General features: G+C 38.2%; 1 protein-coding gene across 2 annotated transcripts in view; it reads right to left on the minus strand.

Moving 5' to 3' along the window:
- swm (Zinc finger protein swm) overlaps positions 1-24,545 on the minus strand; it is a 503,429-nt gene that overhangs the window by 106,262 nt on the left and 372,622 nt on the right. For both annotated transcript variants that reach the window (XM_067135328.2, XM_067135327.2), the window contains one exon: positions 18,943-19,074. In XM_067135328.2, coding sequence (XP_066991429.2) covers positions 18,943-19,074 — 132 coding nt within the window. The remainder of the gene's footprint in view (positions 1-18,942; positions 19,075-24,545) is intronic.

The raw sequence follows: 24,545 nt of genomic DNA on the forward strand, positions 1-24,545 counted from the left end.
AAATAAGATAAACACAGGTTCCTATTATACCGGCACTCTCAGGAATGATTACTGAGTGATTCACGCCAAGCAGACTAATGCCAGCTTCTCAGCGCTCCAATTGTCTAGACTAAAAACTAAGTCGTGTTCGCTCGTTTACATGTGTGACCGGACGAATGAAAAGGCGTATTACCGCAGTCCTAGTAGAGGGCGATCTCACCAGATTGAATCAAGGTGCAGTGAAGCCACTGCACTGAGCTCGCAGTTGCGATCAACAGTATTCTGTAAGAAGAAAGTCAGCTCCCGGACTAAATTATCTATACATTGGTCTGTTTTCAGACCCCACAAACCTACTACACTGGCGTAGCAGGGGGAGAGGTGATACTCCCACATGGCGCATACCAGGTGGCGGTTAGGGGGATCCAAACTGGCTTGCTGGCAGACTTGAGGGAAATAAAATACCTCTCGCGGACCAAACACACAACCCCCTGTGGGTGAGGGACGCAGATGAAGAATACACCCATGGTATCCCCTGCCTGTCGTAAGAGGCGACTAAAAGGGGCGACCAAGGGATGATCGAATTAGAATCATGATACTACTTGTAATTAGTACCACCATGCAGGGAACACCATGGGTCACTTTTACTTGCGCGTAGTACCGCTACGTTAGGTACATAATAGGTTTGTGATTAGTAGCGACAGTGTGTGCTCAGTATGCATTTTACAGTACCTGTGATTTATACCACAATATGAGCAACACCATGGGTGAACGACAACATGGTTCTGCTTTGCTATGATTAGTACCCACTATGCGAGGAACACCACGGGATAGTGCGAGTCCCTGTGGTTAGTCCACTTACGTGAAGAACACCATAGGTTTGCGTTGCCTGTAAATAGCGACACAATTTGTGAAACAGCATAGGTCTGTGTTAAATGTGCGCATTACACTACCTGTGAGTAGTACCATAATGTGTGGAAGACCGCAAGTCTACGCTACTTTTGATTAAGTACCACAACGTGACTAATACCATGTTTCTACTTTCCTAGTGATAAGTACCATTATGAGGGGCCGATGACCTGGATTTTGTACCTGTTTAGACTACAAGCATCATCGATTCAGTATTGTGCTTTAGAAGCAGTCCCTTGGTCAGTAATACTATTGTTTAACGCTAGTTTCTGGGAATGTGGGGCATTGCGGGTTGGACCCACTGATTGTTTAAACTTCATATCCATCCATTCATTTTTTGTCCTCACGTTTTGAATTCTGGTCAATGGAGGATTACGGATTTTGAATTGTCCTTACATTTTGTCTCATTTCGTGCCATTAGAGGTCGATGACCTAGATGTTAGGCCCCTTTATACAACAAGCATCATCATCATCATCATCATGTTTTCAAACCAACTTTGCTTTACGGGAGCGAAAGCTGGGGTGGACTCAGGATATCTTATTCATAAGTTAGAAGTAATAGACATGAAAGTAGCGAGGTTGATTGCTGGTACAAACAGGTGGGAGCAATGGCAGGAGGGTACTCAGAATGACGAGATAAAGACTAAGTTAGGAATGAACTCGATGGATGAAACTGTGCGCATAAACTGTCTTCGTTGATGGGGTCATGTGAGGTGAATGGATGAGGATAGGTTACCTAGGAGAATAATGGACTTTGTTATGGAGGGTAAAAGAAGTAGAGGGAGACCAAGGTGATGATGGTTATACCCAGCTTCTAACAATTTAAAGATAAGAAGTATAGAACTAAATAAGGCCACAGTCATAGACTAATGTCAGCATGATGAAAATATTTTCTTCACAAGACATTAAATCGAGGATCTGTCATCCTGTTGATAGTGAAAGGTCTATTTTTCTCCCTTGCAACTAATGCCACATTCTGAAAAACTTAAGAAATTCTTTGATCGAAAAATTTATGCTTGATGGTTCTCAAGATGTATGTGGTGACTTTATCAAGAAAATGTACCAGACGCAATCAAAATAAACTGTGGAAGCGGTTCCTATGCTTACACGCAAACACATCAAGCAGTCTTAACTTTGACAAAAAGGAATATGAGGCACGTGAATGATATTTTTGCGATTGAAGCAATAATAGTTCTAAAAAATTTAATAGACCGTACACATTATAAAGATGCGCACAATTTTGTTAATGCAGGTACCACTATCAAATACATTTTATGAATAACGACACGGATCGACATACATGATGCCAGTAGCACAAATGTACGAATATCGCAGCTGGACAAGATGCATTTCTTTAGCACTGATGATGAGAGAATGCAGTGGCTGGAAAATTATTTTCACCGGCAAGCGAAGGAACATAAGACCGTCAGTGACAAAGCTAGAGAGCAATTCCTCATCAAGGAGACGTATGAGCCTATTCCGTTAACTACATCATCAACAGTGGATTTTGCCAAATAACCTCTTCAGAAAGGATTTCATTACGTTCTGACACGAGTAATCAATAGTGACTCTATAGAGATAGTTTCTTTTAGCACTCTATAGCAAATGTAAAGCAGCAATGATATTGCTGGATGCTAGATCTTTAATCAGCATTCTCAAGCCTCTTTTCAAGATGGGAACCTTGGCTATTTCTGCAAGCAGTACCGTGGAGGTGGAGTCCGGCACTTCTGTGATAGGAAACGCCAACGAGAATCTTTCAAACAGACTCCAAGGTCAACGTAAGGTAAGGTAAGGGTTATTCTGCCCGAAGGCAGGTCCGAGTTCTAGAAGCTCAATAGAAGCATTTGGATTTCGCTTTAAAACAGGCATATTACATTCGCCAACAGAGCTTATTTTATTCATTTTGCAATAACTGTATGATAAATATTCTTATTGTTTAATTGTATGTGACATAAATCCAAATTTTTATTTGTTACTGATCAGCATAACAATAACACATCTGTAACAGTTCATTGGTTCACCATTTTATATGTACATCATTCCATCACACATTCAGTTCATTCTTTTACATTTCATTCCACCGTGTAATTCTGCTTTAGAACTTTGGCATATCCATAAGCATCTTGGCTAGGCTGATGATGACCCACACAGGGATGAAACTAGTACCTCGTAATATATTGTAATGTTCTTATAAACATAGCAATTACTGTAAATGTATTGAGTAGGTGGATTAAACCTTTGTATTTTATTTTATGTGTGACTGAAAATGTCCGTTAAGAGGACGAAACATGTATCACGAATATAGTCTAATGTAGTCTTTTCAATAAAGACAATTACTGTATTGTAAAGGTGAAAATATAAATTTAAAATTTTCACAAGTTGATACTTGACAAAACGGGCTCTAATATGAAATTTATAACGTGCAATGAAACCTACTAAACATTGCCAATGGACTTCATTTATAAAAGGGGTGAAAACAGCAAGCTGGAATGCCAATCTGATTTCCTACTCATGATTTTGAAATTATTCATGATTTTGTATAAAGCAGAACCATTTGTGAATAAAAATCCTGGTGTGTCTGTGTGTGGCTATTTAATATCTGTGTTGTGCGATGCCCCTCACTTCAGTTGTACTGAAATTGAACATTCAAAGTTACTGAGTGAAGTTATCTGTTGGTGTATTATTACTGTATTCTTAAATAACATAGCCACATCAACAAGAGAGATCTTCAGAAGACCAAAATATTTGAATGCCAAACACGAAACCCTTAAACAGAATAGAGAGGTATGTGAGATTTCTTTCTCTCATATAGTATTTACTACCGTTAACATTATTTTGTACAATTAAGGTGTAAGGTGTGATTCAAATACGTTTATGGAATGACTGATAATATATTTAAATTTACGTGTACTGTAATGAACAATCGTGTTTCAATGCCAGCGATACAGCGCTCGGCAGTAAAAACAGGAACTAGCCTATATCGCCCATAGCGCTTCATTGGGAAGGCGTATTAACGCAGTCAAAGAAGGTGATGATCTTACTATATTACTAACTCGGGAGAATACACATCCTAAATACTTGAAATTATCTACCTATTCCAACTTTGTATCACCAATCTAACATTGAATTCTCTTCGATTTCTTACATACTGACATCAGTTTACTCTTCAAAAGGCAAATTTTTATACCATACTCATTGCACCCTTTTTCAAGTTCGAAGAGATTAGACTGCAGGCTTTCGGCACAATCTGCCATTAAAGCCAAGACGTCAGCACAGATCAGACTGCTTCCTACATTTCTACCTACCTGAATCTCTCCCCTCACACTTTATACCTTTCAGCAGACGATACATATAAACTACGAACAACAAGGGTGAAATATTGCAGCCTTGTCTAACCTCTGTAAGTACCCTGGATCAAGAACTCATTTTACCAACAACTCTCACTGAAGCCCAACTGTCAACATAAATGCCTTTGATTGATTGTAATAATCTACACTTAATCCCAGAGTCCCCCAGTATGGCAAAAATCATTTCCCTCGGTACCCCGCCATACGCTTTCTCTAGATCTATAAAACATAACTGTCTATTCCTCTTGTAGCATTTTTCAGTTAAAAATCTGATCCTGACAGCCCCTGGTTTTCATCCAACTTCCTCTCAACCACTGATCGCACCCTCCCTTTTAAGATGCCAGTGAATACCTTGCCTGGTATATATATATATATATATATATATAAGTTTTATATATATATATTTTGCTATTTGCTTTACGTCGCACCGACACAGATAGGTCTTATTGCGACAATGGGATAGGAAAGGCCTAGGAGTGGGAAGGAAGCGGCCGTGGCCTTAATTAAGGTACAGCCCCAGCATTTGCCTGGTGTGAAAATAGGAAACCATGGAAAACCATCTTCAGGGCTGCTGACAGTGGGGTTCGAACCCACTATCTTCAGGAGAGGTGACAAGGTGGCGACTACTGTGTGTGAATCTATGATATCCGTAGTGGATAATGGTGTAAGATGCAGTGAAAAATGTGGCAAATGCAGATTAGTTAAAAATGGGATTTTGTGTCGTAATTGTGATAAATGGTAACATTTTCGTTGTGCAAATATTGTAAATAGGACTGATATTCAAGAAAGTGTGTGGCTGTGCCCCGAGTGTAAACAAACTGATAGTGAGATAGAGAGACTTACGAAACTATACTTAAAATTTTAGGAGTGCTACAAGAAGACTTGTGTGCTCTGAAACTTGAAAATGAAAGCTTGCAGGACAGAATAAAGAAACTGGAAGAAGACACTGGAGAAGAAAGATCGCCATGGACAGAAGTGACGCGTAGACATTTTAGGCCTAATGTTAAACATATGGGAGAAACTACGAACAACCTAAAACCGGGAAAAAACTCTTTGCAGTGCCAAAATAGATTTCAGTCATTGCAACAAATTCCAGAAAAAGACACATCAAGTTTTCCGAATAATTTTAAATCCAGTAGAGCTAACCTACAGAAGAAGAAAACCAACCGAAAGTCAAGATCGCCAAAATTTCATCTCTATGCAGACAGTCAAGGGCGGGGTATGGCAGAAGGCATCAAGGATGAGCTGCAGAATCCAGAAACTGAGGTTTTAGGACTAATAAAACCAGGTGCCAAAACTGAAGACGTCCTTTCAAGTTGCGATGCTGTGTTAGAGAAGGACAATTATGTGGTGATTGTGAGTGGAAAAAATGACACTGCTGCAAATGAAAGTGAGGAACTAATTACGACCCTCAAAGGTACGATTTCCAAACTACCTGACTCAAAAGTAATCGTAGTTAATGTGCCACTCAGGTATGACCTTTTAGAGAACTCGTGTGTGGACAAAGCTGCACATGATGTAAATGTAAAAAACAAGAGATTATGTAAGGGTTTTAGAAATGTCTATGTCGTAGATACTTTAGGTCTTGGCAGGCAAATGTTCACTAGGCATGGGTTACATCTGAATGGTAATGGAAAAGCAACTCTCTGTAGACAAATTGCTACAATTATCAACAGAGATTTGCAAACTAATCTGCACTTAAGAAAACCCATAGCACTAAAATGGCACTTACAGGGAAACTTGCCAGAAAACCCAGATCCTTAAATCAAGATCTATGTACAAGGATCTAGGTTCCAGGGAAGTTCTCAACTCATGAGTCAAATGTTACCAAATTGCAACAGTCAAGTTTTAGGGAGGAAGGGGGTCTGAGATTGCTCTTGGTAAACTGTCAGAGTGTAGTAAATAAACAATTAAAATTCGGTACATTGATGGAATCTTATGAGACTGATGTGGTGACAGGAGTGGAATTGTGGTTGAGAGAACGAGGGGGCAATACAGAAGTATTTCCAAAAGGGTATACAGTCTATCGTAGGGACCGAGGAGATAAAATGGGAGGGGGGGGTGCTTTTCTGGTGAAGGAAACTTATTGTTCACATGAATGGTTTACCAATGAAAGGGATGAAATATTAGGGATAAAAAAAAAAGTAGTTTGTGATATTATGAAGGAGGTGGGAATTATAGGAATATATAGGCCTGGAAGAGAGGAAAGAGACATGGAAATATTTGAGAAAATAATAGATTATACTCATAAAAACAATAATAATGATATGGTACTAATTGGGGGAGATCTAAACTTGCCTGAAGTTGAATGGCTTGGAGCTGCAAGTGAAGCCCATGAACAGAAACTGGCAAAAAAGTTACTTTGGGACAGAGGATATACACAAGTAGTACCAGAACTGACTCGTCTCAATAACTTGCTAGATTTATTCTTGGTTAAACCATGGGAAATTCTTGATAAAACTGACGTAATTGAAGGAATAGGTGACCATAAGGCTGTAATAATGGATGTAAGACTCGTACCCAAAATGCTTAATAAGAGGGCCACACAAGACAAGAAATTATACAGAAAAACTGAAGTTGATGAATTTGGGACTTACCTTAAATCACAGTTCAGTTGTTGGATAAGTGAAGGGAGTAATGTGGATACACTTTGGGTTAAATTTAAAGGAGTCATTTGGGAAGGAGAGAAGAGATTTGTACCTGCTAAGAAGGGTAAAATGACCTCAGACCCTGTTTATTATACAAGGGAAATAAGAAATTTAAAAAGAAAATGTAGAATAGTAAACAGGAAAATGAAAGAGGGTAGGGAGAATAAAGAAACTAGAAAACAGGTAATGAGGGAACTGAATAGAGTAAAAAAAGGAAGCAAAAGAGAATTATATGAATGGCAAACTTCAAGAGGGTAATGACCACAAAGGGAAATTGAAAACGCTGTATTCATATATTAGGAATCAAAAAGGAAAAGGAATCCAAATTCCTACAATGATGGGAGAAGGGAGTGAACACTATTTAACAGATACTGAGGAATCAAATCTATTTAGTAGGAAATTCAGAGATTCAGTAGAAGATTGTCAGGAGTTGGAAATCGTAACAGAAGACAGAGAGGGAGAGACACAGAGGGGAAACAAGAAGCTTCTCATTCACAAATGAAAATATTTTCAGAGAAATCCAACTGCTTCAGCAAGGAAAAGCAGCAGGAAGTGATCAAATTACAGGAGAGGTATTAAAGACAATGGGGTGGTACATAGGGCCTTATTTAAAATTTCTCTTCCACTATGTCATAAATAATAGTGTAATACCAGAGGAATGGAAGGAATCTATAATAATACCAATTTATAAAGGAAAGGGTGATAAAAGGAAACCAGAGAACTACAGACCAATCAGCCTGACCAGTATAGTTTGTAAAATACTGGAGAGTTTAATAGCAAAATACATCAGAGCGATATGTGATGATAGAAATTGGTTCATGAGGAGCCAGTATGGATTTAGAAAGAAATTTTCTTGTGAGACACAACTGGTGGGATTTCAGCAGGACATATCAGATCAGTTAGATTCAGGAGGGCAGTTAGATTGCATAGAGTGGAACATGGAATATTATTAACGAAATTGGAGGGAATAGGATTGGACGTAAGGGTTATACGTTGGATAAAAACATTTCTAAATTCAAGGGTTCAGAAAGTCAAAGTAGGAAATAATATATCACAGGAAGAGAAAGTTTGGAGGGGAATTGCACAGGGTCCGATACTTTTCCTAATATATGCAAATGGTTTGGGGAACAATATAACATCAAAAATAAGATTGTATGCAGATGACATAATTGTTTATAGGGAAATAAATAACACTGAGGATTGTTCAGAATTTCAAAGGAACCTTGAGAGTATCCAACAATGCATTGAAGAAAATAATATGAAGGTTAATGGAGGCAAATTGACTGTTACAACATTTACAAACAGGAGCTTTAAAACTGAATCTGAATATTCACTTTGGATGAAGTAGTTATCCCAAAATTTGGCAAGTGCAAATACTTAGGTGTGAGATTTGAAAGTAATTTGCACTGGAAGGGTCATGTTGATGACATTGTTGGGAAAGCATACAGATCGTTACATGTCATAATGAGGCTACTTAAAGGATGCAACAAAGAATTAAAAGAAAAAAGTTACTTGAGTATGGTTCGTCCATTATTGGAATATGCAAACAGTGTTTGGGATCCTCACCAAGAATACCTAATAAAAGAAATAGATAGTGTGCAGAGGAAAGCAGCAAGATTTGTAACAGGGGGTTTCAGGAGAAAAAGTAGTGTATCAGAAATGTTAGAGGAACTTGGGTGGGAAACTAAGTAAGAGAAGGGAGAAAACTAGACTTATAGGATTATATAGAGCCTATACAGGAGAAGAAGCATGGGGAGATATCTGTGAGAGGCTTCAGTTGGAAAATAATTATATCGGCAGAACTGACCACAAGTATAAAATTAGAAGGAATTTTAGCAGAAGCGATTGGGGTAAATTTTCATTCACTGGGAAGGGCATGAAGGAGTGGAACAGTTTACCAGGGGTAGTGTTTGATCCTTTTCCAAAATCTGTACAGATATTCAAGAAGAGAATAAACAGCAACAGAGAAAATAAATGAAATGCTAGAGGGCATTCGACCAGTGCAGGTTATTGTAAATAAAAAATGTGTGTGAATAAATGAATTCCATCCCCTGGTCTATGGAGTTTGGACAGGCAAACTAGGGAACTGCCTATAGGGGTGAAGTACAGTGGGGACTTTGAGGGCCATGGGACCGCTACGGTAGCTGTGAAGGCCCTTCAGGAACTCTGAAAAGCGGTGGCAAAAGGGGCTCTGGTTAAGACGCAGCAGGTTGTTGTGCTACTTAGGTTCCAAAAGTGGTAAAAAATAAATAAGTAAATAAATGGAATGTTAATTTTAATCTTATACCAGTTGTATAGTATTATTTGAAGTAATTCCACATACTGTATATGAGTTGACTTTGTAAGTACAGGAAATATTATAAGTAAAATTTGGTAAACAATATAAATTTATTAAGGATGAGCTGTGTGTTTAATAGAAAAAATTGTTAACGTAAATTGTATAATATTGCGTTCTAGGAAAATTTTCTTCTTGTTAATTTAAAATTTAGTGCTTGAAAATAATGTATTTTAGTGTACTATTTGCCACCGAGGTAGACACCTCATTTGAAAATAAAGAGATTTTGATTTGATTTGATGCTAGCCCACAGCTGCGCGACCCTAACAGCATGGCCAACTCGCCCGGTGCCTGGTACACTAATCAGTGACATACCTCAATAGTTGTTGCAATCCTTCCTGTTCCCTTGCTTATAGATAGGTGCAACTACTGCTTTTGTCCAATCTGAAGGTACCTTACCAACACTTCATGCTAATCTTATCTATAAAGCCATTTCATCCCTGCCTTCCCACTATAGTTCACCCTTTCAGGTCTTATTTCATCTATTCCTGCTGCTTTATGACAATGAATTTTATTTACCACCTCATCCACTTTGTCGAACGTAATTTCACCAACATCATTTTCCTCCTCCCCATGAGCTCAGTTATTCGCGACACCATCAGAAAGATTTCCTTTTACACTGAGAAGATTTTCAAAATATTCCCTCCACTTGTGCAATTATTCCCTGGGATCTATTATGAGTTCACCTGAATGACCTAAAACTGTTCATTTCGTTTTTTCCTCCCTTCCTAAAATTCTTCATTACTGTCCAGAAAGGTTTCCCTGCTGCTTGACCTAGCCTTTCCAGGTTATTACCAATATGTTCCCATGACTCTTTTTTATTATTTTTATTTTTTATTTTTTAGATTCAACAACTATATATTTCGCTCTGTTTCTTTCATCCACGTACAGTTCCCTGTCTGCATCAGCCCTTGTTTGGAGTCATTTCTGATAAACCTTCTTATTACATTTACAAGCTTCTCTCACGTCATCATTCCACCAAGATGTAGCATTTTCCCATCTTTACACACAGCAGTTCCTAGGCATTCCCTTGCTGTTTGTACTACAGCATCTCTGTATGTCACCTATTCAATTTCTTTACCCTGAACCTGCTTCCCGTCTACTGTTCAGAACTTCCTGCTAATCACTTCCATGTACTTCTAATTTCCTCGTCCTGGAGATATTCTATCCTTATTCGTTTGCAGACAGATTTCACTTTCTCTATCCTAGAGCTAGATATACTTAGTTCACTACAGATCACACAGTGGTCTGTATCATGGAAAAATCCGCGAAAAACCCGTACATTCCTAATAGATTTCCTGATTTGAAAGTCTGTTAAGATATAGTCTATTATGGATCAGGTTCCCCTATCCTCCCATCTGTCGCTTGAAGAATGCATTCGTAACTGCTAAACCCATACTAGCACAGAAGTCCAGTAAACGCTTCATATTTCTATTAGCTTCCATATCTTCCCCACATTTACCAATCACCCTTTCATATCCTTCAGTTCTATTCCCAACTCTCACATTGAAATCCCCCATTAGCACTATTTTATCCTTGCTGTTGACCCTGACCACAATGTCACTCAATGCTTCATAAAACTTGTCAACTTCATCCTCATCTGCACCCTCACATGGTGAATACACGGACACAATTCTTGTCCTAATTCCTCCAACTGACAAATCTACCCACATCATTCGCTCATTTACGTGCCTAACAGAAACTATGTTGCGTGCAATGGTATTCCTGATAAAGAGCCCTACCCTAGACTCTGCCCTTCCCTTTCTAACACCCGTCAAGTACACTTTATAATCTCCTACCTCTTCCTTGTTATCTCCCCTTACCCAAATATCACTTACTCGTAGCACATCCAGATGCATCCTCTTTGCTGATTCAGCCACTTCTACCTTCTTTCTTCCATAAGCCCCATTAATATTGATAGTTCCCATCGAATTCCATTTCGTTCGCCAAGTTGTTTCCAAGGAGTCCCTCGCCTGTAAAATGGGAGTGGGACTCCATTACTCCCACAGGTCCGAGGCTTGCTTAAAATGTTCTGAGCTCGGTAAATTCATGAAGCAGGATGCTATCCTACTTACACATAGTCCAAGTGAGGATCTCTTCTCCAATGGGTTAGAGACCATCAGTAGATTGTATAGTCCTAGCCGGCAGATCACAAGGAGGGCCATGACTCAGAATACGTCCGAGATGCCCACTCCCATTCCTTAGCAACAGGTATCCCGACTCTCAGGACCACTTAATAGGCCACTCAGCCGTTGCCCATGGTTCATGAACTAGGACGTGACTAGAGTAACCCGCACTATGGACCATATACGGCATCAGGTCATTTAAATTATTTATTGGAAGTTAAGAAGTGCTTCTTAAAGAATGTTTTTGTTAGTTGTTATGCTCTATAATGTTTACTAGCTTATTTAGAAACATCTGACAAGAGTTTCTTTCAGGAAGTGTTCATGATGGAAATATAAACAATTTTTGTGATTGCGAATGACACCAGAGATATTTGACAGTGAATATTTTACAATGAGTTAATTTATTTGGTAATATTATTTCCTCTGTCTTTTCATTTATAAAGTTATCTATTTTCGACAATTTTGAGCTGCATACTTCATAATAATTACCTAAAAGTAAGGTGGTTTAGGCAAGTGTCCAATTATTGGCTAGGCATTTTACAACAAGGAGCAATGTCCAACATAAATTAAATTATTCTTTAAAAAAAAAAAAAAAAAAAAGTTTCTGTAATAATAATAATAATAATGCTTAGCGCGTTTTTAAAATTAAGTCATAGGAGATTCTAGGCCTCTGCTCTAAATATACATGCATTATTAAAATAATTCACCAGTGGCATAAATCGTCGTCATTATCGGATGAAACTCGTAACCGAATAAACATATTCTTCAGCAGTTTACATTTTCACACTCACAATGCTTTGCGAATATGTTTCATATGACTTAGTAGCCCAATGTTGGCATGAAACATTCACAAAGATTACATGGAATGGCTGAGGGAAGGCGGGACTGAACTTGACGGAGCTTCTGTGCACGTTTATCCTCTCCACAACGTTGTCATTCCTATTCAAACACCGTAACTTATGTAGAAACATTGTGGAGCCAAAGTGTACAATTCTCAGCAATTGTATCCCAGGATTGAGTGTCCATTCCAGCTCTTTTCAAAGTATACTTTAGCTGATCCTTGAAACGCCTCAAAAGGAGTTCCATGAAATCTTGTGCCAGAGTAAGGTTCACCATACTGGAGTTGACAAGGAAGCCTGGTTTCACTCATACGATGGACGTGCCCTATCCATCTGAGACACTGGCCAATAACGGTAGCCTCAATGCTTACATCATGCGCTTTTTCAAGATCGGCAAGGCTGGTGACTTGGTCTTACCATTTGATGTTCAATATAGATCTAAGGTTTTGCAGATGGATGCGCTCTAGCTTTTTGATATCTGACAGTAGAGGGTCCAAGTTTCACAACCATAAACCAGTGTTGATACGACAACAGCATGGTAAACCATGATCTTGGTATGCATTGTAAGGTCCTTATTCATGAAGACACCATGGGATAAACGTCCAAATGCTGAGTGGGCAGCACCAATTCTCCTATCCACATTTTGTGAGCATTTGTTGAGTATTTGTTGAGAGGATACTTCCTAGATATAAAAAGTGCTCGACCTGCCCCAGTGACGTATCCGATATGGAGATACTGAAAGCTGGGAGGTTCGAGCCAGGTGCAGGCAACACTTTGGTTTTCTGAACATTATTGGAGAGATGACAACGATTGCAAGCACTCTTCTCAGGTGAGAGAGCAACTACAACTGCGGCAACATCATCTGCATATTGCAATTCTGCAACGGAGGAAATCTTAGTAAGCTTTTAGGAGTGAAGTCTAGCCAGATGGAACAGTCTGCATCAAAGCAATATGTGACTTTTGCACCTTGGTTGTCTGTAGATGTTCCAAATAGCATGGCGGCTAGATAAAGAATGAGGAGTGTTGCAGCAAGCACACATCCCTGTTTCAATCCATGAGTAATTGGAAATGAATCTAAGATAATATTTTGATGAAAGATTTGCCCAGACGTATTATCATGAAGAGCCTTGACCAGATCTGGGCAGCACAGTCAACATAGCTGGTCTCAGAACTGAGTCAAAAGCCTTTTCCAGGTCATAGAACACAAGATATAAAGGAGTCTGTTGCTCTCTGCATTTTTCCTGGATTTGCCTTGCATAGAAGACCACATCTGTTGTTCCTCTGGATGTACGAAAACCGCACTGTGACTTGGGTAGGATCCTCTTGGAAATAATCTGCAGGTGACTGAGCAAAGTTCTAGCAAGAATTTTAGCTGCTATAGATAGCAATCATATACCCCGATAGTTATCACAAACACTACTATGACCTTTTTTGAAAAGAGTAATGACAGTGGCATTTTTAAGGTCACCAGGCATTTAGCAGATTTCCAACATTAAGAGGATAAGTGTACGAAGTCTGGTTTTTAGAGGTAGGCCTCTGCTTTGAATCAATTCCAGAGGAATGTTATCTGGGCCAGGAGCCTTGCCAGGTTTCAGTTTACTGAGAGCAGCATTGAATTCCTTGAATGTTGGCAGGAGAGTCATCCATAGTTGTTGGGGACGTAGAGGCACATCACTGAGAAAGTCTTCAGCTGCATGAATTCTGATTGAGAAGAGTGAAGAACATAATTTAAAAAAAAAAAATATTTAATTGTCCCATTAATGCTATTGAACAACATTCTTAACCTTACATAGAATCTTAATTTGCTTCAGTAAGTCACTGATTAGAAACCTTTGACACTTTTAAATTGCTTTAGAGGATGTATAGGCTTGAAATTTTTTTATCAATTTTTTTGATTTAGAAGAAAAAGTGGCATGTGTGTAATGAAATGTGGAATGAAGTCCAACACATGTTCAAATCTGAAACCTAGTCCACTGATAACGGCAATATTAGAAAGATTATCTATGCGCTCTTGAAACATGTCTTTTTTCATCAGAATACAGTTGTAACCTGACTTGCAACCTGGAACACACCAGTGTGAAGGAATTTTCACACACACACTTTAACCATGTATCTATACCATCTCTGTACGGATGATAGTATACTTAAAAACAACCCAGATTTAAAAAAATATGAAGAAATGTTGCGCATGTAATAAACTGAACAATTATTACAAGCTGACTGCTGTATTAAGTACCATGAATAATGCGCAAAGTTTTGAATGATACTGACTGCATCGTTACAGGTGGCAGAGAACATCCAAACCTTGGACTTCAACATGTGAAAGATGGAGTCATCACACTTGTTATTCTATTTGCTATGGTATGAGGCAATTAACGGAAAATTTGGGAATATGGAAGAGATGTGGTGACACTTCTTAATATAGAAAAGGCTTACAATAGTGTACCCAGAGCAAACATAGGGGAAGTAATACAATGGAAAGGATTTGGAAAACATGACAGAATATGTGCAAGCAATGTACAAATATTGTTTGCTGCAGTGTCCAGACACATGTGGGGAGGGCAGAGTGATTTTGAAATGAAAGTGCACTATGGCAGGGAAGTGTGCTGCCACCACTGTTATTCATAGTGATTATGGTTGAAATTGAGCAGGAGACGAAGGTAATGCTGTTTGCAGAAGATATTTTGGTGTGGGGAGCAAACAGAATGGAAGTGTACAAGGGCAACTTGGCATGCTGAATGTGATTACTGAAAATTATGGAACGAAACTCAGCATAGAAAAAAGGTAAGATAGTGGTGTTGACTAGAGGAAAGGGAAAGAAAAAGGAATAATAAACATAAAGGTAAAAAAGCTTGAAATTATGGAGAGCTTCAAGTACTTGGGAAGCAAACTGCTGCAGGATGTAGGGCTGGATAAGGAGATCAGTGAAAAGATTCAACAGGTTTCCACCAGAGTGTGAGAAACCTAGTGTAAAGAGGTGATGAATATTGTGTATTACTACCCAGTACTGACATTTATGGCAGAGACCTGGACACTGACAAGAAGACAGGAGAATAAAATCCGGGCAAGTAAAATGAAATTTTTAAGAAGTATGATAGGAAAGACAAGAAAGGACAGAGTAAGAATTTAGGACATCTGAAAGGAAATTTAAGTGGAAATGATTTATGACACAATGAAGAAAAATAAACATAGATGGTACGGACATGTTATGAGGATCAAAGAAGAAAGGATACCAAAGTGGATGATGGAGATTCTGATAGAAGGAAGGAGGACGATAGGGAGATCCAGCCTACGGTGGTTGAATAGCATAATTAGAAAAATAAAACCTGGATTGGAACACAGTTAAGGGGGAACAATGATGGTTGGATAGAGGAAGATGGAATGGTGCCATAAACATTCCAACCCAGCAGGAGCTGGATGAGAAAAATCTGATGATTTCAGAGAAAAGAAAGAAAAATACTTGAATATTTCAATGAAAATCAAGGCTACATTTTAAGCATATCATGGGAGCCTTCTAGGCAGGTCAATTTTAATCTAGCAGACTGGAGAGCAGCCTCCCACCAGCATAGAGGTAGCATGCTTGCCTCTTACTCAGAGGTCCCTTTATCGATTCTTGGCCAGGCCAGGGATTTTTTAAACAGATCTCAGGGCAGGTTTGAGGTCCATTCAGCCTATCAGATTACAATTAACTGAGGAGCTATCTGACGGTGAGACAGCGGCCCTGGTATAGACAGTCAGAATAACAGCTGAGAAAATTCATCATGCTGACCATATGACACCTCATAATCTGCATGGCTTCAGTCTGAACAATAGTCGCTTTGTAGGCCATGGCTCTTAGGGGCTATTGTGCAATGGGGTTTTGTTTTAGTTTAGACTGCAGTGCAGAGAATAGCAACACACTGGTCATGATCTACCAGTAGATCATGACCCATGAGAATGGATTTAGTAGATGGCAATAAAAAAGTTTCCAGAAAGGATACAAATTTCCTACGCTAAATTCCAAGCAAGCGCTAGGAGAAGTTTGTTTGGGATTTTGACTTTCAACTGTTTGCGAATGAGCATGTTCCGTACCGACTGAAAATACCGTTTTTACTCGTGTACAGACCCCCCCCCCCCCGTGGCTTTTCGAGACGAAGAAAATGAAAAAATATATCTCACATACAAGAACCCTCAGTGTAATTCATCAGAGAAGAAGAATGATTACGCTTCAAAGCGGGTACAAGCCTTACTGCAGCTCTGATGACATCGCACAAATTTGTGAATAGTTTCATCCATACGACCCACGCAATGAAAACACTTGTCCAAGTCATGCGGTATATCTGTGTTTCGTATTTAAGAAACGTCCTCTTCTGTAGCATAGGCCTACTGCAACTCTGCTGGCATCGCACAAATAGGTGAATAGTTTCGTGTCCGACCTGTGCATTGCAAGCACGTATCATTCATGTGTATGTGTCTGTGTTTTGTAGTTAAGAATGTCCACCAGCATAATGGTTAGCACAATCAGCTGCCATTCTCAGGAGCCTGAGTATGATTTCCGGTACCGTATTGTCAGAGATTTACGAATGGCAGGAAGACTGATATGCAGTAAAACTGGTACATGCAACTCTCTTCCACTGGAGGCCTGCCTAAAAAGAGCTGTACCATCTCGATATGAGGAAATGAGTTAACTTTAGTTAAGAAATATTCACGGTTGTTGCTATTAATATAGCAGGCAAGATCATTAACAAAGTGATCGTTTGATATCACGAAACTCAGAGCAATATAGAATTTTTTTTGGAGACAAGTAGGTTTAAAATCTGATAAAAACAATCCAATCATTCACCAACGTACCTCACAAATAATAATAATAATAATAATAATAATAATAATAATAATAATAATAATTATTATTATTATTATTATAATAGTCCCCACTTCACGATTTTTAGAGACGCGAAACAAAACATACTATGCGTTAATGAAAAATTGAGACGACGATTGTATAAAATTAAACATTATAATAAAACGCATTACCGCCACACCTGTAGATATCCATAAATGAGGCAAATTTTTCTGTTATTTATTTTTAATCTTCCCGTTCTGGAACTTCTGGCACTATGCAGGCGCTTGACAGCATACCTAACATAAATAATGCAATCTCTCTCATCTCATTTCCAGCTGTTTAGGTAAATCCTGATGTGATAAATGTGGAGAACAAGGATGAAATATACTTAAACATAAGGGTTTGGATTTCAATAGCCGCAGTTATGCAAAGAACTCTTCCAGTCACTATGTATTACATTCAGAAGTACAACTCTTAACATACGCTAGTTATCAGCTGGTGGTTTGGCACGCTTTCTGTAGCACGTCTTTATTCGGAAAGAGTGGCTTCTAGTACACATACATAGACTCTCCATAAACCATTTGGGAATAGATTCTCACTGTTTAGACTCTATAATCGGGAATGAAATTATTTTAAAAAGTTTCAACAAGACGAGACCTCAAATGCTCTCGATGCATGGCTGATGAGATGGCAGTGAAGATGACGTCATTTGGAATGACGACATGCCAGCAGCAGGGAAGTTGGCGACACAAGATGATAATTCAAATGAAAGCAGTGATTAGATTTACTCAGGTTTACTGTGCGATAGGCCTACTGCTCAACTGAGGGAGAAAAATGACTGGCCATTAAGTTCTTTTCTATCAATACTGCATAATATGATAATACGATAATGCTTATCCCTTTTCTCTACGGGCTCGAGTATGAAGTGAGACGAATTTTCGTAGCGAGTTTTAACAATCGTATGCCCTTCCTGATGTCAACCTAATAAGAGGAATTAATGAGATGAAACGAATGACATGATATGAGTAACTAAAATAGACTATATTTACTTTATGTGTAGGTCTAAAAGTCATTTTCACCATTTATGGTCTTTTTACATTTACAAATACTGCCTTCCAACGAAAATAGCCAGTATAACTCAAATACATTCGTAAGTTTGTTGAAGAATAGTGTAGAATGTTTACATGTATAATGTATAGCTCTTTATAGCCTAGAAGCCATGTGTTCACTGCACAAAATTTGAGGTTATTGCATATTAGACACCCCCCCACCCCTAATTTTTTTGGCTGTAAAAGTGGAAGAAATACGCAAGTAAATACGGTATTATTTCCTCCACATGTGTATGATGTAATGAGGTTGTACTACATCCCAACTGTCATATTTACCATTCTGTGTGTGAAAAGTTTTGCAGAACCTTTGAAAAGTTGGTACTGTGATTCCACATGACAAGTATCCTTTACTGACTGGACTGATGTTGCGTTTCATATGAACACCTACTTGGCTTCACATACCTTTGTGAATCTTTATTTTCACGTATGAACTTAATTAAAAATAACAGCTATTTCACTGTTACATTAACTGACTTTTAAAAATTATAGTGGACTGCTATTGTTTAAAGAAAAGATCATTTGAAAATGAGAGAAACTGCTACTGTTTAAAGAAAAGATCATTTGAAAATGAGAGAACTTCCCAGCAGATCATTGAAGTATATTTGTTGCCAGCTCCTGGTCTAGAGCTTTGTCTTGATTTACGTACTGTCTGTCTCCTTCTCTTAAGTAAAATTTCATCTATGAAAGATTATTAACATTAGTTCATTTTTCAAAAGAAGATTTAGGGTTGTGAAAAATTGGTACCTGGGGTAAAAGACTGAAATTATCATAGATTTCCATTACATTTTTTGTGCATATCTGGTAGATTAACATTAGATTATGCATACTTACAATAGCTTTATTTGCCTCATGCACAGCTGAAACTGGTGAAGGGGCAACAACAGGTGCCGGCAGACTCTCAGCCTTCTTCAAAGCAGTAGGAATGTACACAGTCTTTGTGAGATTGTTTCCAGACATGATTACCTGTGCCAAGAAGAGAAATAATTTATTAAACACAAGATATACAAACTTTGATGTACAATGTAATAATATTTCTGTGGATTTCATTTGAATTATTTTTGAAAGCAGGTGAAAAAGTTGGACTTACAACATAAAGTATAATCTATACTAATAAATGAACATCAAAATATAGTTGTGCATAAAGGTAGGTTTTGAGAAATTTGACATGAATTAATTGTAGGCACCTTTAAAATTTAAAGTTAGGAATCAGAGAACCTGATGACCTCAAAAATTTCTGCAAAAATTGAAAAAATTCTCCACTTTTCCCAAGGGGGCTGAGAGGGTATGAAAATTGTTATTCTGAAGCAAAACAGCATATACACTAGCATGAGTTCTTTTTCAAAACTGGAGGGATACTTTTTTTTTTTTTCCTGAAGGTAAAAGGTACATTGAAAATTTGGCTCCATGGCTGAATGGTCAGCATTGAGGCCTTCGCTTTATAGGGTCCTGGGTTTGACCGGATTGGAGAATTTAATCATATCTGATTAATTCCTCTGATTCTGGGACTGAGTGTTTATATTTGTCCCATCATTCTTCTCTTGCAGCTACACCCAACACACTACATTATCAACCACCACAGAAATAAGCAATATCCCTCCATATAGGTTTGGTGTTAGGAATGGCATCCAGGTGTAAAACAGGACTAAATCCACATGTGCAACATAGTGTGCACTTGCAACCCCACCAGGATGTGGGAGAAAAGAAGAAGAAGAAACAAAGGAAGATAAGGTATACTGAAAACATGTGCTTAGAAATAAAACACTTCTAGTAATACTTAAAAGTAATACAAAAGTAAAATAAATTTGCAAACATGTCATATTGGAAATTCAAAGGTCCAGTTTCAGATCATATGTTTTGAAGACTTTACATCAATGAATTTCAATGTTCTCAGTTTCTTTATTTGCTACTAATTCCACATCATATTTTTTCTAAAAAAATAAAAAAAAATTTAAAAAAATAAAAAAAAGGTTAAATATTACAAAATTGTGGTGTCATTTCAAACCCAGAGATTGACACTATGAATTTGGTTATTTCTGGAAGAAAAAATAAATAGGTCACTCTTGCCCATAACGCAAATGACAAGGTCAACCGTAGTCTCTTCATTGGCTTAACCCATTTACGTTAGGTGGTTGATGAGGACCATGGTAAGTTAAACACAAATAGAAGATGAGTTACATCCACCAAAGCAGTTAGTTACATTTTTCTTTGTAGTTTAGTTTTCCCACAAACTACCTCTGTCCTCAAGAAGGATAACCATAACCTGTGATATTTAGAAAAAAATGAATACATGAAGAGTCTTCTTTGTTTCCTCGATCTGTGTTTTACAGATGAAAGATGGTATTCATCGATTTGTTGACAGAATAAGACACGGTCAACCACAATCTTCTTCTGCAAAAGCTTCACAGCACCACCAAAGACTTCCCCAAGGAAGTGCACTTGCACCATTCCTTTTCAACATCTATACCAACGGCCAGCCTCTACATGAAGGAACGGAAAGCTTCATCTACGTAGATGACCATTCTATTACTGTACAAGCTAGACTGTCGAGCAAAAGCTGTCCGACGTCCTGAAAGAACTCACAACGTACTACAAGGAAAATCAGTTGAAACCGAATCCTTGCAAAGACCCAAGTCCCTGCTTTCCATTTAAGAACAGAGAGGCTATAGATCAGTCCAGATCAATTGGGAAAGAGTCGCTCTGCAAAAATCTGCAACCCCAAAGTACTTTGAAGTGAGTCTGGATTGGCACTCTCACCTTCAAAAAGCACTTTTCTAACATCAAGCACAAAGTGTCAGCTCGAAACAATGTGGTTTGGAAACTGACAGGCAAAAAATGAGGAGCACAGCCAGGAACACTGAGGACATCTTCACTCACAGAGTACTATTATGCAGCTGACCATGCGTTCCCGGTGTTGTATAGATCTAGCTATTAAAGATACGTGGACATGGCACTTCATGAAACCTGCCAGATCATCACAGGCTGCCTACGACCTACGCCTCTGCATAAATTGTGCCCTGCTGGAATTACACCTCCTAACATCCATTGGGAGATAGCACCAGCGTAAGAAGGAAAAAAACGCTCTGGAAGGCCACCAGCCAGCACCCCCCTCAGCTAGCTTCTAGAAAGTTTCCTCCGATCAACAGAGGCTCTTGGAGGGACAGCACACCAAGCTCAACATTGTACTGTAAATGATGAGGGAAGCTCAACAGCCCTGGAGAAACTTCCTCCTGGTCATATAGAAGGATGCTTGACATGGAAAGCACTGAACAGACTGCGCTCAGGTGTTACGAGATGCAAATCTAACTTGTTGAAGAGGGGTTTCCAAGTAGATACAGTGTTATGTGAATATGGGTCACCACAGATTACACCATCTTCTTCAATGCAGACTGTGCCCAACAACATGCACTATGGAAGACCTTATGAATACAACACTGGACTCTCTGAAAGTTGCTAATTTCTGGTCAGCAACTATATAAGATTGTTCATTCACCATGTTTGTTGCCCTTGTGAGATTCCTTCCGTTGGAATGGGACACCTCTAAAGGTAGGCCTCATACTAAGGAGTCAACATCCCAATGCAGCATCATCATCTCCAAGCGCTGTGCTCGATAGGAATCACCTACCTACACTGCCCAGATTCACCACCTTGGGCTTTCTTTCTTTCTTTCTTTTATGTTTTGTTGTTGTGAATATGTATATAGTAGTGTAAAATTTGTCTTTTATACATAGCCGATCTTAGTGTTTCTGACACGAAAAATAAATCAAATAAATAGATGATAGTGCTTCAGATTATGGAAGTTGCTTTACGTCGCACCGACACAGATAGGTCTTATGGCGACGATGGGATAGGAAGTGGCTAGGAGTGGGAAGAAGCGTCCGTGGCCTTAATTAAGGTACAGCCCCAGCATTTGCCTGGTGTGAAAATGGGAAACCATGGAAAACCATCTTCAGGGCTGCCGACAGTGGGATTCGAACCCACTTCAGATTATGAAAAAAGACATAGGCCTATAATAACTCACTCAGAAATTTCTTCCATTGCATTTACTTTATGAAGACATAGCACTGAAGTATTCACTTACAAAATTCACAAGGAGCCCGCTTACGTTCAGTGCAATTGACCAAAACAAGCAAGATTTGGAGTAAAAATGATGGATGAAATATAGGGAACAAAACTGTTCTGTCATTTCTTCAGAAAAATTAAAAGAATAAATGTGCCATGTATGCCTTGAAAATCATACAATTCTATGGAAGAAATTAGCAGTATGAAAACTGTAATGTGCTACTAAATATTTTGAGTGTCTGGAACTTTATCACACCTAGTTCTAATTTTGAAACATCATTATAGGTAGATGTATTATCCCCAGCCTGAAAAAATTCCTATTGTATGACAATATAAGATGAGATTTCTCTTAACAATATGGAGTTTCACACCTATAAACCAGGAAATTTCACACTGGTTTAAACAGAGAGGTTGTTTAAATATGAAGCACATGGATTAAGGTAAGAAAGTGTTCCAGGCATGCCAAGATTATGTCTAAGGCATAAAGTTTCGTACACTTTGTCAGAATGTGGCCCGTGGTGAATGTGACTTGAAAGTGGGGTGCTTCTCCTCTTCATAGGAGAAAGGAGTGCAACGAACTTTCATAAACTATCTTCCATACAATAATTTTCATATTCAGTTCCGTACTGACGTCAACTATACAAATGCAAAGAATGCAGTAGTCCACCTTACCATTACAATGTATAATCAGTGAAATAAATCACAGGATATAAACCAGCATTACATGCTTTGTCCTAAATATTGGACATTGTCAGGTACTTTTTGTATGAAAATTAATATCTAATTTAATTAATCTTATAAAATTGAAAGAGGGAAAAATGACTACATCATCAAAGTTACTGGTCTTTTCTCTTATCAAGAATCTTAAGATCCATAAAATTTCATTTGACATCCACTGCAACTATGAGGGAGTTCCTTGCTTACATATAATCACATTGTCTCACTCAAGGTCTATTCAATTCTGCATTCTCAATGAAATTTTAATAAGAATTGTGTGAAGATTTTAACATGAACAATGATCAAATTCATCAAGAAACAGTGTCATATCAGTGTTTTTGGCAAGTTCTTTAATAAGACTTTACAATAATATTTAGCACTTAGGACTTTTAATACAGATTCCATCACATTTATGTACCTAATGCCATAAACTAATGATTACCTAGATATTTTAATCGGAGAACACTGTGTAGTATAAATTCCACTCAGTAACATTAACTTAATGGATCATTTTGCATGGTATTTAACAGAGAGGGTACTTAAATTTTCCCTCCTTCGCTCATAGTGTATTCTCCACACACTTTACTAATCTGCCAATGAATTTCAACAGCTTTCACTTCTTTGTAATTTAGGAAACGGATCACAGTGTGTACGTTACACTTGGCAGGACCATTAATTGTCAGAGGCATTTTCAATGCGCACAAAGGAACGTGCATACAAGTGAATGCTTCCGTAATGGCATTTGTGGCTAGTCTACAGATGTAGTTACTGAGTGCGCATGCTCTGAATGACAACTAAAGGGCTGCAATGGCCATATATAAAAAATGGTATTTAAAAAAAAAATCCATGTTTCGTATCATCCAGACCTACAGCCATATATACAGTGTAATCTATTTACACATAACAGGCAATGTCCTGACTGTTTGTCAATCAACGCAAAACTACTGGACAAAAATAAATTAATTTTTTGACATACATTTCTACTACAGTGTAAATCACACACTAAGGAAGAGTTTCAAAAAATTCCACCTCTAAGGGCATGAAATGGGGATAAAACTCTGAAAACCAAAATAATCATTACTGTGAAACTGTTTGCCAGAAAATGTTGAAATTTTACTCAATAATTCCTTCTTTATGTACTAGATGTTAAATAGGGCAAGGAACACTGGTCTAGCATCCATATTTGAAGTATTTTAAAATTAAAATATGCACTACACGTGAGAAGAGCCGACCGCTGCTGAGAGAACTTGATGTGAGCTCGCTGCTGGCCGGTCGAGGACATACTATGTCACTTCGAACATTCCTCATCTTCTATGGTTAATAACTAGCTTAACAAAAATTATGCAATCACTTGAACTACATCACCATGTAGCTAGTATTAGAACCTATATAACTACTAAGTTTTACCAAAATCTGTGAAGAATTAACAGAGTTATTGCAGGTTGAAGTGATAGCTTAATTCCGTGACTCGTACAGCAGTGGCTGATGGAAGTTCTACGACGTGATATTGTCATTGTAGAAAGCCTACAGTTAAACTCTATGAAGTTAGTCATGTAAGATGATTAAAATATTTGAGTGGGTAAGGAACTTTAACTTTGCATCTCAAGTTGTGCAGTTTTGAACTTGTACTTTTCCAAGTAACATTACACGTCAAGAAA

Source organism: Anabrus simplex, chromosome 1 (assembly GCF_040414725.1).
Source record: "Anabrus simplex isolate iqAnaSimp1 chromosome 1, ASM4041472v1, whole genome shotgun sequence".
In the NCBI taxonomy this organism is placed as follows: domain Eukaryota; kingdom Metazoa; phylum Arthropoda; class Insecta; order Orthoptera; family Tettigoniidae; genus Anabrus; species Anabrus simplex.